Source organism: Oncorhynchus mykiss, chromosome 19, assembly GCF_013265735.2.
Source record: "Oncorhynchus mykiss isolate Arlee chromosome 19, USDA_OmykA_1.1, whole genome shotgun sequence".
NCBI lineage: Eukaryota > Metazoa > Chordata > Actinopteri > Salmoniformes > Salmonidae > Oncorhynchus > Oncorhynchus mykiss.
In genome coordinates, this window is record NC_048583.1 from 8,056,970 (window position 1) to 8,070,855 (window position 13,886).

The 13,886-nt window shown below is 42.2% G+C and overlaps 1 protein-coding gene across 1 annotated transcript; it reads left to right on the top strand.

Annotated features, from left to right (window-relative positions):
- The first annotated feature begins 1,328 nt into the window (after window positions 1–1,328).
- LOC110534596 (C-type lectin domain family 4 member M-like) lies at window positions 1,329–8,735 on the top strand. Its single transcript, XM_036954119.1, has 7 exons — window positions 1,329–1,434; window positions 3,666–3,741; window positions 3,859–3,960; window positions 4,046–5,365; window positions 5,454–5,596; window positions 7,164–7,258; window positions 8,210–8,735. Exons 2-7 carry the CDS (start codon window positions 3,681–3,683, stop codon window positions 8,355–8,357), a joined length of 1,869 nt encoding a protein of 622 aa, XP_036810014.1. The 5' UTR covers window positions 1,329–1,434; window positions 3,666–3,680; the 3' UTR covers window positions 8,358–8,735.
- Window positions 8,736–13,886: the final 5,151 nt, after the last annotated feature.

Below are 13,886 nucleotides of genomic sequence, written 5' to 3' on the forward strand. Positions count from 1 at the left end.
AGGCCTGCTAGGGATCCTACTATAGGCCTGCTAGGGATCCTACTATAGGCCTGCTAGGTACTCTATAATAGGCCTGCTAGGGATCCTACTATAGGCCTGCTAGGTACTCTATAATAGGCCTGCTAGGGATCCTACTATAGGCCTGCTAGGGATCCTATTATAGGCCTGCTAGGTACTCTATAATAGGCCTGCTAGGGATCCTACTATAGGCCTGCTAGGTACTCTATAATAGGCCTGCTAGGGATCCTACTATAGGCCAGCTAGGTACTCTATAATAGGCCTGCTAGGGATCCTATTATAGGACTGCTAGGTACTCTATAATAGGCCTGCTAGGGATCCTACTATAGGCCAGCTAGGTACTCTATAATAGGCCTGCTAGGGATCCTACTATAGGCCAGCTAGGTACTCTATAATAGGCCTGCTAGGGATCCTACTATAGGCCAGCTAGGTACTCTATAATAGGCCTGCTAGGGATCCTATTATAGGCCTGCTAGGTACTCTATAATAGGCCTGCTAGGGATCTTACTATAGGCCTGCTAGGTACTCTATAATAGGCCTGCTAGGTACTCTATAATAGGCCTGCTAGGGATCTTACTATAGGCCTGCTAGGTACTCTATAATAGGCCTGCTAGGTACTCTATAATAGGCCTGCTAGGGATCCTACTATAGGCCAGCTAGGTACTCCATAATAGGCCTGCTAGGGATCTTACTACAGGCCTGCTAGGTACTCTATAATATGCCAGCTGACTGCAGGATGCCAAATGCATTAAAGAGAAGGGGGTGGGGGGATAACTAATGTTGCCTCCAGAGTGATTAATATCTTACGAGCTAGGCCTGTCACGGACAGTTTGGTGAATCTGTTGTTGGCCTAAACCATTCTAGCACCCTCCTCCTGATCAGAGTTCAACAAGTAGTTACAAAAGGTCTGCTATGCATCCTGCAAGTAGGTCAGGACAGGAACAGGATTAGAAAGTTCAGAACCCAGTTTGAACACTGAACATTGTTATAAAATGACAGTTGACAGGGATTTAAATAAGATATAGACACGTTCAGCCTTCCAAATTTTCTAAGCTTTAGAATTCTGGAGTAACTGAACATACAACCATTACTTTTAACCTAAAGTTTACCTTTGACCCCTATAGCTCATGTGCTTGAGAGAGAGGGGAAATGAAACACTTATATGCAGCATTCTGTAACTTGAACTTTCAGTTTGACTTACTTCCTGTCAACCACGTTGCCTTTTATCTGAACCTAACATCCAGTGGTATATTAGTTCATAATTGTTTTACCAAATTTAAAGGATATGCTGACGTTGACACAAAAGGTGGGGTCTCTCAGACTATAAAAAACGTGGACACATTATTCCAATCTTACTTTGATGCTCATTCATTTAACATATTTGTATGCATCCGTTTTCAACTCTCAAAGACTGTGGTAAGATTGTATTTCTCTATTTCACCAGATATTATCATTTTATGAGGTGTGTTTATTGTGTGATTCTTATGTAATATGTTAGTGTCTCTGGGAGACTAAGCAGGTGAACAGTAAACAGGACAAAGTACATATCTACAATACATTCGGAAAGTATTCAGACCCCTTGACTTTTTCCACAGTTTGTTACGTTACAGCCTTATTCTGAAATGCATTAAATTGTATTTTTCCTCTCATCAATCTACACACAAGACCCCATAATGAAAAAAAACCCGGAAATATTACATTGACCTAAGTATTCAGACCTTTTACTCAGTACTTTGTTGAAGCTCCTATGGCAGCGAATACAGCCTTGAGTCTTCTTGGGAATGTCGCTACGAGCTTGGCACACCTGCTCTGGTTGGGCAACTCAAGGACATTCAGAGACTCCTAAGTTCTCTTGGCTGTGTGCTTAGGGTCATTGTCCTGTTGGAAGGTGAACCTTCGCCCAAGTCTGAGGTCCTCAGCGCTCTGTACTTTGCTTCGTTCATCTTTCCCTCGTTCCTGACTGATCTCCCAGTCCCTGCTGCTGAAAAATATCCCCATAGTATGATGCTGCCACCACCATGCTTCATCGTAGGGATAGTGCCAGGTTTCATTCAAACTTGACACTTGGCTTTCAGGCCAAATCTTGCTTTCTTCAGACCAGAGACTCTTGTTTCTCATTGTCTGAGAGTCCTTAAGGTGCCTCTTGGCAACCTCCAAGCGGACTGTTATGTGCCTTTTTCTACCATCTGTCTGGCCACTCCACCATAAAGGCCTAATTGGTGTAGTGCTGCAGAGTTGGTTGTCCTTCTGGAAGGTTCTCCCATCTCCACAGAGGAACTCTGTCAGAATGACCATTGGGTTCCTGACCAAGGGCCTTCCCCCCCGATTGCTCAGTTTGGCCGGGCGGCCATCTTTAGGAAGAGTCTTGGTGGATCCAAACTACTTCAATTTAAGAATGATGGAGGCCACTGTGTTCTTGGGGACCTTCCTTTTTTGGTACCCTTCCCCAGATATGTACCTCGACACAATCCTGTCTCGGAGCTTTACGGACAATTCCTTTGACATAGTGGCTTGGTTCACTCTGACATGCAATGTCAACTGTGGGACCTTGTATAGACAGACCTTATAATGGTCTGAATAGTTATGCATATAATGTATTTCTGTTTTTTAATACATTTGCAAAAAAATCCATAAACATGTTTATACTAGTCATTATGGGGTATTTTTTGTAGATCGATTAGGATTTAAAGAAAATACAAATCATTATACAATAAGGCTGTAACGTAACAAAATGTGGAAAAAGTCAAATTTATTTATATAGCCCTTCGTACATCAGCTGATATCTCAATGTGATGTACAGAAACCCAGCCTAAAACCCCAAACAGCAAGAAGCACGGTGGCTAGGAAAAACTCCCTAGAAAGGCCAAAATCTAGGAAGAAACCTAGAGAGGAACCAGGCTATGTGGGGTGGCCAGTCCTCTTCTGGCTCTGCCGGGTGGAGATTATAACAGAACATGGCCAAGATGTTCAAATTACCAGCATGGACCAATAATAATAAGGCAGAACAGTTGAAACTGGAGCAGCAGCACGGCCAGGTGGACTGGGGACAGCAAGGAGTCATCATGTCAGGTAGTCCTGAGGCAGGGTCCGAGGGCTCAGGTCCTCCGAGAGAGAGAAAGAAAGAGAGAAAGAGAGAATTAGAGAGAGCACACTTAAATTCACACAGGACACCGAATAGGACAGGAGAAGTACTCCAGATATAACAAACTGACCCTAGCCCCCCGACACATAAACTACTGCAGCATAAATACTGGAGGCTGAGACAGGAAGGGTCAGGAGACACTGTGGCCCCATCCGAGGACACCCCTGGACAGGGCCAAACAGGAAGGATATAACCCCACCCACTTTGCCAAAGCACAGCCCCCACACCACTAGAGGGATATCTGAGGGGTCTGAGTACTTTCCAAATGCACTGTACTGAAGTGTGCTTGTTTGAGCTCTACTACCGTGTATGTGTCGCTAGTTGGGTAGAGATTGGGACTATCCTATTGTTTCCTTTGTACTGGGTAAGCCAAGTCAGGTGACCTCAAGTATTTGCCTTGACGACACATAAGGCACAGTTACAAACCTATACTAGAGCTGAAGTAACAGAGGAAAATATAGCATTTAACTTCTACAAATGTAAGAGACAATCTATACAAACACAGGTGGAGAATACAACAATGCAGACCATGGTTATTGATGACAACACGTCTCCCAACAAGCCCAGTGTTACATTTTCAGGTATCAATTCAAGTACAAGCACACACCATATGTACCTTCAAATCCTGGATAATATAAGTATTTTAAGATTACCAGAGAGAGTGCAAAGATCTTACATGATACATCCCTGTGATTCAGCTAATTTTCTGTGGTGGAAGAGACCCTCTGGAGTTGCTGCAGTGTGTCTGGGGCTGCTGTGTGTTCTTCTATTGGCTGGGATCATAGGCCTGTCTGTCTACTGTAAGTGTATAATGCCGTTTTGTTAACTTTAATGGTGTGATAGTTAAACATAATTTAATATTTGATCAACTTTTCCCTTTTACAGATGGAGTCATTGATCATCACTACTCAACAGAGAGAGACCAACAGACCAGTTACAGCCTTCTGACTAAAGAAGGAGATCTGCAACCAACCAGTTATAATAACTTGACAAAAGAGGGAGACGAGCTACAGAGCAGTTACAACACCTTAACTAAAGAGAGAGACGAGCTACAGAGCAGTTACAACACCTTAACTAAAGAGAGAGACGAGCTACAGAGCAGTTACAACACCTTAACTAAAGAGAGAGACGAGATACAGAGCAGTTACAACACCCTGACTAAAGGAGATCTGCAACCAGACAGTTTTAATAACTTGACAAAAGAGGGAGCCAAGCTACAGAGCAGTTACAACGCCTTAACTAAAGAGAGAGACGAGGTACAGAGCAGTTACAACACCTTAACTAAAGAGAGAGACGAGCTACAGAGCAGTTACAACACCTTAACTAAAGAGAGAGACGAGCTACAGAGCAGTTACAACAACTTAACTAAAGAGAGAGACGAGATACAGAGCAGTTACAACACCCTGACTAAAGAGAGAGACCAGCTACAGAATAGTCTCACCACGAGGACCAAAGACAGGGACCAGCAGCAAAATAGTCTTAAAGTTATGACTGCTGAAAGGGATCAATTAAAGAATAGTCTTAACTCACGGACAAAAGAGAGAGACCAGTTGCAGAATAATCTAAATACTAGGACCACAGAGAAAAACCAGCTACAGAATAGTCTAAATACAAGGACCACAGAGAGAAACCAGCTACAGAATAGTCTCACAACCAAAACTAAGGAGAAAGACCAGTTGCAGAATACTCTCACCACAATAACTCAGGAGAGAGACCAGATACAGAATAGTCTAAATACCAGGACCACAGAGAGAAACCAGCTACAGAATAGTCTCACAACCAAAACTAAGGAGAAAGACCAGTTGCAGAATACTCTCACCACAATAACTCAGGAGAGAGACCAGCTACAGAATAGTCTAAATACAAAAACTAAGGAGAGAAACCAGCTACAGAATAGCCTAAATACCAGGACCACAGAGAGAGACCAGCTACAGAATAGCCTAAATACCAGGACCAAAGAGAGAGATCAGCTACAAAATAGTCTCACTACAAGGACCAAAGACAGGGACAAGCAACAAAATAGTCTTAAAGTCATGACTGCTGAAAGGGATCAATTAAAAAATAATCTTAACTCACAGACCAAAGAGAGAGACCAGTTACAGAATAGTCTAAATACCAGGACCACTGAGAGAGACCAGCTACAGAATAGTCTAAATACCACAACCACTGAGAGAGACCAGTTCAAAACGAGGCTTAGGTTCTATGGTGAGTGGAGTCTTTCATTTTCTTATTTTAGAAGTATAATTTTATTTCATACTTTTAAATGCCTGCAGTTCTGTTGTGTTTATCTCAGAGAAACCCTGTCTGGATGGATGGTGGAAGTTTGGCACCAGCTGTTATTATGTCTCCTCCACGATGAACACAGCTGGGGGCGGTCAGAGGGAGTGCAGAACAATGGGAGGAGAGTCGGTTATTATAAACAGCAGAGAAGAACAGGTAATAGATAATACATTAGTAATACTATAATACTACTGTTTCATTATTATTATTATCTCTCATTCATTTTCAACATGTTTAATTCTGTGTGGTTACAGGGTTAATTCTGTGTGGCTACAGGGTTAATTCTGTGCGCTTACAGGGTTAATTCTGTGTGCTTACAGGGTTAATTCTGTGTGGTTACAGGGTTATTTCTGTGTGGTTACAGGGTTATTTCTGTGTGGTTACAGGGTTAATTCTGTGTAGTTACAGGGTTAATTCTGTGTAGTTACAGGGTTAATTATGTGTGGTTACAGGGTTAATTCTGTGTGGTTACAGGGTTAATTCTGTGTGCTTACAGGGTTAATTGTGTGTGGTTACAGGGTTAATTATGTGTGGTTACAGGGTTAATTCTGTGTGGTTACAGGGCTATTTCTGTGTGGTTACAGGGTTATTTCTGTGTGGTTACAGGGTTAATTCTGTGTGGTTACAGGGTTAATTCTGTGTGGTTACAGGGTTAATTCTGTGTAGTTACAGGGTTAATTGTGTGTGGTTACAGGGTTAATTCTGTGTGCTTACAGGGTTAATTCTGTGTGGTTACAGGGTTAATTCTGTGTGGTTACAGGGTTAATTCTGTGTGGTTACAGGGTTAATTCTGTGTGGTTACAGGGTTAATTCTGTGTAGTTACAGGGTTAATTATGTGTGGTTACAGGGTTAATTCTGTGTGGTTACAGGGTTAATTCTGTGTGGTTACAGGGTTAATTCTGTGTGGTTACAGGGATATTTCTGCGTGGTTACAGGGTTATTTCTGTGTGGTTACAGGGTTAATTCTGTGTGGTTACAGAGTTAATTCTGTGTGGTTACAGGGTTAATTATGTGTGGTTACAGGGTTAATTCTGTGTGCTTACAGGGTTAATTCTGTGTGGTTACAGGATTATTTATGTGTGGTTACAGGGTTATTTCTGTGTGGTTACAGGGTTAATTCTGTGTGGTTACAGGGTTAATTCTGTGTAGTTGCAGGGGTAAAACCGAAACAATTCAAATGGTTAGTGTCTATGGTTAGTGGTTAAGGTTAGAGCTATGGTTAGGGGTTAAGGTTAGTGGTTATGGTTAGTGGTTAAGGTTTGTGGTTATGGTTATGGTAAGTAGTTAAGGTTAGTGGTTATGGTAACTGGTTAAGGTTAGTGTCTATGGGTTGGGGAAAGATTAAAACGAAAATGATTAAACACAACACACTCTCCCAGCTCTCCCAGCTTGCTAGATCATTGTGAACTGCCGTGGTGCAGTCGTCAGAGCAGAGTGCTTGGTCTGTGTGGTCTGAGCACGCTTCCCCTCGAGCATCATGAGTTTGCACCAGTGTTCTGCAACAGTTTTGTATTGTTTTTGTGAGGAAGGAATATATGGAAGTACTCAGGACCTTTTCAAACATCCTAAATCCCCTTGTATGTCTAGTTACCAGGCTGAGTACATTATACTACAACTACTATTAGACTACTACTACTACTATTATTTATAAAATGTAAAAGTGTTTCTCTGCTGTGGAGATGAAATAATGGCCATTGTTTTTTATCCACAATTCTATTCTAGATGTTTATCCATGGATTTAAGAAGAATGTCTGGATTGGTACATATAAAAAAGACAGAATCTGGCAGTGGGTTGACAGCACACCATTTAAACCTACGTAAGGAACAGGTTCTGGAGGACTTTTACATTATTTTCTGTTGTAATAAATTACTGATTACTGATAATTACTGATATTCTCATTCTCAGCCAGCTCTCTGTCTCCCTATCTGTAGAATGGTAACAACTGAGCCTGGGGACTAGGTTAACTGTCTGATTCTCTCTGTAGAATGGTAACAACTGAGCCTGGGGACTAGGTTAACTGTCTGATTCTCCTTGTAGAATGGTAACAACTGAGCCTGGGGACTAGGTTAACTGTCTGATTCTCTCTGTAGAATGGTAACAACTGAGCCTGGGGACTAGGTTAACTGTCTGATTCTCTCTGTAGAATGGTAACAACTGAGCCTGGGGAATAGGTTAACTATCTGATTCTCTCTGTAGAATGGTAACAACTGAGCCTGGGGACTAGGTTAACTGTCTGATTCTCTCTGTAGAATGGTAACAACTGAGCCTGGGGACTAGGTTAACTGTCTGATTCTCTCTGTAGAATGGTAACAACTGAGCCTGGGGATGTCACGAGTCCGACCGAGGGTGTTTCCCTTTCCCGGGCAGGTGGCGCTCGGCGGTCGTCGTCACCGGCCTATTAGCTGCCACTGATTGTTTTTTCTTCCCCTCCTTGTATGTTGAGTGGTAGCACCTGTGGATGTTTAATTAGTTTGTCTTTATTAGACAGCCTGGTTGTTGTGCGGGATTATTTCTATGTAACCTTCGGCTCTGTGGTATAGGCACGTGTTAGTGTCCGGTCGGGATTGTTTCCCATTGTACATTTTGATTCCCTGTGTTTTGGGAACGTAACTTTTTTGTGAGCACCCTGTGGTGCGTTGGTGCGATTAAAAGACGCGCAGCATTGAACTCTCTGTCTCCTGCATTTGACTCCACACCCACGACACCCGGAGCATTACAGGGGACTTGTATTGGATGATTTTAAATTCTGAATCTCTGTGGTTTATAGATATTGGATGGAAGGGGAACCTAATAACTTGAATGACGAGGCGGCTTGTGTTGAGATCTCACAGACGGCATCAGACCCATTGAAGAGTTGGAAGGATGGACCGTGTATTCCAAAACACTGGGTGTGTGAAAAACCGTTCACACCGTAGTCTAATTATAGTAGCGAAGGTAACCCCATATCTTATGGAGTTGTTCTGGTTTTGCCTGTTAATCTTAACCTGTTTTTGTTTCTATGTGGAACTAACTACATTGAAAGATGTATTCCTGTCTTTAAAGAGACCAGTGCTATGTGGAGTCTACCGTTTATCAGGCCCAGGGGAGTGGAACTGTGGCCTCGTAGGCTCTAACTGTGGTTTACATTTTTACCTATATGGTGTACATATACCAATTTAACAAGATACTGTTTCATTGAAGTTTTTACAGCTATCAATACATTTGAAATGCAGCAGTGTTCTATGTTTGCTTCCATTCTGTTCCATATGTTCCATGTGTTCATTCTACTGATTAAATACATCTATATACTGTGATCCAGGTATGTCATCTGCTTGTCAAGTATACTGTATTACTTAAGTGTTATAATATACAAATAGTAACTCGTGTTTTCCTTCTAAATATAACTGACATAGTGCAGTAAAAATACTTTAGTTAATAGAAAATATTCCTTATCATAAAAGTTCTAGCAATACCAGAGTGGACACTAGATGGGTTGTGTCATCCATGGACATGTGACCAGAGCCTGTATTCACAGAGAGTCCCAGAGTAATAAGAGTGCTGATCTAGGATCAGTTTTGTCTTTGACTTCTCTCTGGTAATGTTCTTTTATTATTATTATTATTTTTACTTAGCTTACCCAGTACAATGGAACCAATGGGATTGTCCCAAAAGTGCAAACTCTACCCAACTAGCGACACAACACTCCTTTTGGATAAAATATTCACATTTAGAACATCTGTGCAGTATTCTGGGACATGAACTTTCAGTTGACTGTGAACTTTAGTTACACATAGTGTCTGTTTCCAACCACCCACACATTTTTTGAATAAGCCCACGTTAACCACCTTACCGTATAGCTGAACCTATTGTCCAATGGTATATTAGTTAATAATTGTTTGTCTAAATGAGATATTACATCCTGCGTAGGCTACTGACCCACACGGACACTTTACTCCAATATTACACCCAGTGTAGTCTACTGACCCACAAGGACACTTTACTCCAATATTACACCCAGTGTAGGCTACTGACCCACAAGGACACTTTACTCCAATATTATAATTTTTGAGATCAGATATGATATGGCAATTTATGAGATCAGATATGGTACACTGCCAGGACCAGACGGCATCCCCAGCCACGTCCTCAGAGCATTCGCAGACCAGCTGGCTGGTGTGTTTACGGACATATTCATTCAATCCTTATCCCAGTTTGCTGTTCCCAAATGCTTCAAGAGGGCCACCATTGTTCCTGTTCTCAAGAAAGCTAAGGTAACTGAGCTAAACGACTACCGCCCCGTAGCACTCACTTCCGTCATCATGAAGTGCTTTGAGAGACTAGTCAAGGATCATATCACCTCCACCCTACCTGACACCCTAGACCCACTCCAATTTGCTTACCGTCCCAATAGGAATACCTATGTAAGAATGCTGTTCATCAACTACAGCTCAGCATTTAACACCATAGCACCCTCCAAACTCGTCATTAAGCTCGAGACCCTGGGTCTCGATCCCACCCTGTGCAACTGGGTCCTGGACTTCCTGTCGGGCCGACCCAGGTGGTGAGGGTAGGAAACAACATCTCCACCCCGCTGATCCTCAACATTGGGGACCCACAAGGGTGCATTCTCAGCCCTCTCCTGTACTCCCTGTTCACCCAAGACTGCGTGGCCATGCACACCTCCAACTCAATCATCAAGTTTGTAGACAACACTAGTGGTAGGCTTGATTACCAACAACGACGAGACAGCCTACAGGGAGGAGGTGAGGGCCCTCTGGGTGTGGTGTCAGGAACATAACCTCACACTCAGCGTCAACAAAACAAAGGAGATAATTGTAATTGTTTACCAAGACGACAATGAATGTTCCCGAATGGCCTAGTTACAGTTTTGATTTAAATGGGCTTGAAAATCTATGGCAATACTTGAAAATGGCTCTCCAGCAATGGTCAACAATTGTTAAAAGAATAATGTGCAAATATTGTACAATGCAGGTGTACAAAGCTCTTGGCAGTTTACCCAGAAATGCTCACAGCTGTAATCCCTGCCAAAGGTGTTTCTAACTTGTAATGAGTCAGGGGTGTAAATACGTATGTCAACTTGATAGTTCTGTACATTCAATACATTTGTAAACATTTCTAAAAACATATTTTCACTTTGTCATTATGGTGTATTGTGTGTAGTTTAGTGAGATTATTTTTAAATGAATTTTGAATTCAGGTTGTAATTCAACACAATGTGGAATAAGGGCTATGAATCCTATCTGAAGGCACTGTACATTCAACTGTGTTTGGTATTATAGCACTGCAATCACTGAGTTGTTTGAATATACAGATTATTGCTGCAAGAACTGATTCATATAAGCATAATGACACAACGATACAGTATGGGAGAGAAAAGTGGATTGATTCTTTGTTCAAAATCTCAGCATTCTTTTATCGTAGAAAAGTGCATGCAACCTATTTCAATGAATCTGTTAAACATTAAACAAACAAAGATGTACACGATTTATAATTGAATACTTTTTAAAATAACAATTGTTTAAAGGAAAATAAATGAACACATAAAAATTAAGTACAACTCTTGAACATTATTTCTAATTGTGGTGAATGATCCCAAATAAACTACAATAAATCTGAATAAATAGAGAGGAAATGGAAAGAAGGGGATGGAGGAAGAAAGAGAGAGGGAGAAAGGTGTTGAAAGAGAGGTGTAGAGAGAGAGCTGTAGAGAGAGAGGTGTAGAAAGAGAGATGAAAGAGAGAGGGAGAAAGGTGTAGAAAGAGAGGTGTAGAGAGAGAGGTGTAGAAAGAGAGATGAAAGAGAGAGGGAGAAAGGTGTTGAAAGAGAGGTGTAGAGAGAGAGGTGTAGAAAGAGAGATGAAAGAGAGAGGGAGAAAGGTGTTGAAAGAGAGGTGTAGAGAGAGAGGTGTAGAAAGAGAGATGAAAGAGAGAGGGAGAAAGGTGTAGAAAGAGAGGTGTAGAGAGAGAGGTGTAGAAAGAGAGATGAAAGAGAGAGGGAGAAAGGTGTTGAAAGAAAGGTGTAGAGAGAGAGGTGTAGAAAGAGAGATGAAAGAGAGAGGGAGAAAGGTATAGAAAGAGAGGTGTAGAGAGAGAGGTGTAGAAAGAGAGATGAAAGAGAGAGGGAGAAAGGTATAGAAAGAGAGGTGTAGAGAGTAGAGAGAGAGGTGTAGAAAGAGAGATGAAAGAGAGAGCGAGAAATGTATAGAAAGAGAGGTGTAGAGAGAGAGGTGTAGAAAGAGAGATGAAAGAGAGAGGGAGAAAGGTGTAGAAAGAGAGATGTAGAGAGAGAGGTGTAGAAAGAGAGATGAAAGAGAGAGGGAGAAAGGTGTAGAAAGAGAGGTGTAGAAAGAGAGATGAAAGAGAGAGGGAGAAAGGTGTAGAAAGAGAGGTGTAGAGAGAGAGGTGTAGAAAGAGAGATGAAAGAGAGAGGGAGAAAGGTGTAGAAAGAGACGTGTAGAGAGAGAGGTGTAGAAAGAGAGATGAAAGAGAGAGGGAGAAAGGTGTAGAAAGAGAGGTGTAGAAAGAGAGGTGTAGAAAGAGAGATGAAAGAGAGAGGGAGAAAGGTGTAGAAAGAGAGGTGTAGAGAGAGAGGTGTAGAAAGAGAGATGAAAGAGAGAGGGAGAAAGGTGTAGAAAGAGAGGTGTAGAAAGAGAGGTGTAGAAAGAGAGATGAAAGAGAGAGGGAGAAAGGTGTAGAAAGAGAGGTGTAGAGAGAGAGGTGTAGAAAGAGAGATGAAAGAGAGAGGGAGAAAGGTGTAGAAAGAGAGGTGTAGAAAGAGAGATGAAAGAGAGAGGGAGAAAGGTATAGAAAGAGAGGTGTAGAGAGAGAGGTGTAGAAAGAGAGATGAAAGAGAGAGGGAGAAAGGTGTTGAAAGAGAGGTGTAGAGAGAGAGGTGTAGAAAGAGAGATGAAAGAGAGAGGGAGAAAGGTGTAGAAAGAGAGGTGTAGAGAGAGAGGTGTAGAAAGAGAGGTGTAGAGAGAGAGGTGTAGAAAGAGAGATGAAAGAGAGAGGGAGAAAGGTGTTGAAAGAGAGGTGTAGAGAGAGAGGTGTAGAAAGAGAGATGAAAGAGAGAGGGAGAAAGGTGTAGAAAGAGAGGTGTAGAGAGAAAGGTATAGAAAGAGAGGTGTAGAGAGAGAGGTGTAGAAAGAGAGATGAAAGAGAGAGGGAGAAAGGTGTAGAAAGAGAGGTGTAGAAAGAGAGGTGTAGAGAGAGAGGTGTAGAAAGAGAGATGAAAGAGAGAGGGAGAAAGGTGTTGAAAGAGAGGTGTAGAGAGAGAGGTGTAGAGAGAGAGGTGTAGAGAGAGAGAGGGAGAAAGGTGTTGAAAGAGAGGTGTAGAGAGAGAGGTGTAGAGAGAGAGGTGTAGAAAGAGAAAGGGAGAAAGGTGTTGAAAGAGAGGTGTAGAGAGAGAGGTGTAGAGAGAGAGGTGTAGAGAGAGAGGTGTAGAAAGAGAGAGGGAGAAAGGTATAGAAAGAGAGGTGTAGAGAGAGAGATGAAAGAGATGAAAGAGAGAGGGAGAAAGGTGTAGAAAGAGAGATGAAAGAGAGAGGGAGAAAGGTATAGAAAGAGAGGTGTAGAGAGAGAGATGAAAGAGAGAGGGAGAAAGGTGTAGAAAGAGAGATGAAAGAGAGAGGGAGAAAGGTGTAGAAAGAGAGATGAAAGAGAGAGGGAGAGAAAGGTATAGAAAGAGAGGTGTAGAGAGAGAGATGAAAGAGAGAGGGAGAAAGGTGTAGAAAGAGAGATGAAAGAGAGAGGGAGAAAGGTGTAGAAAGAGAGATGAAAGAGAGAGGGAGAAAGGTATAGAAAGAGAGGTGTAGAGAGAGAGCTGAAAGAGAGAGGGAGAAAGGTGTAGAAAGAGAGATGAAAGAGAGAGGGAGAAAGGTGTAGAAAGAGAGGTGTAGAGAGAAAGGTATAGAAAGAGAGGTGTAGAGAGAGAGGTGTAGAAAGAGAGATGAAAGAGATGGAGAAAGGTGTAGAAAGAGAGGTGTAGAAAGAGAGGTGTAGAGAGAGAGGTGTAGAAAGAGAGATGAAAGAGAGAGGGAGAAAGGTGTTGAAAGAGAGGTGTAGAGAGAGGTGTAGAAAGAGAGGTGTAGAAAGAGAGAGGGAGAAAGGTGTTGAAAGAGAGGTGTAGAGAGAGAGGTGTAGAGAGAGAGGTGTAGAGAGAGAGAGGGAGAAAGGTGTTGAAAGAGAGGTGTAGAGAGAGAGGTGTAGAGAGAGAGGTGTAGAAAGAGAGAGGGAGAAAGGTGTTGAAAGAGAGGTGTAGAGAGAGAGGTGTAGAGAGAGAGGTGTAGAGAGAGAGGTGTAGAAAGAGAGAGGGAGAAAGGTATAGAAAGAGAGGTGTAGAGAGAGAGATGAAAGAGAGAGGGAGAAAGGTGTAGAAAGAGAGATGAAAGAGAGAGGGAGAAAGGTATAGAAAGAGAGGTGTAGAGAGAGAGATGAAAGAGAGAG

Coding starts and splice junctions, on each gene's coding strand:
- LOC110534596 (XM_036954119.1), top strand. CDS start 3,681: ATGCAGACCATGGTTATTGATGACAACACGTCTCCCAACAAGCCCAGT. Junction 3,742..3,858: donor GCCCAGTGTTACATTTTCAG/GTATCAATTCAA, acceptor CCTGTGATTCAG/CTAATTTTCTGTGGTGGAAG. Junction 3,961..4,045: donor CATAGGCCTGTCTGTCTACT/GTAAGTGTATAA, acceptor TCCCTTTTACAG/ATGGAGTCATTGATCATCAC.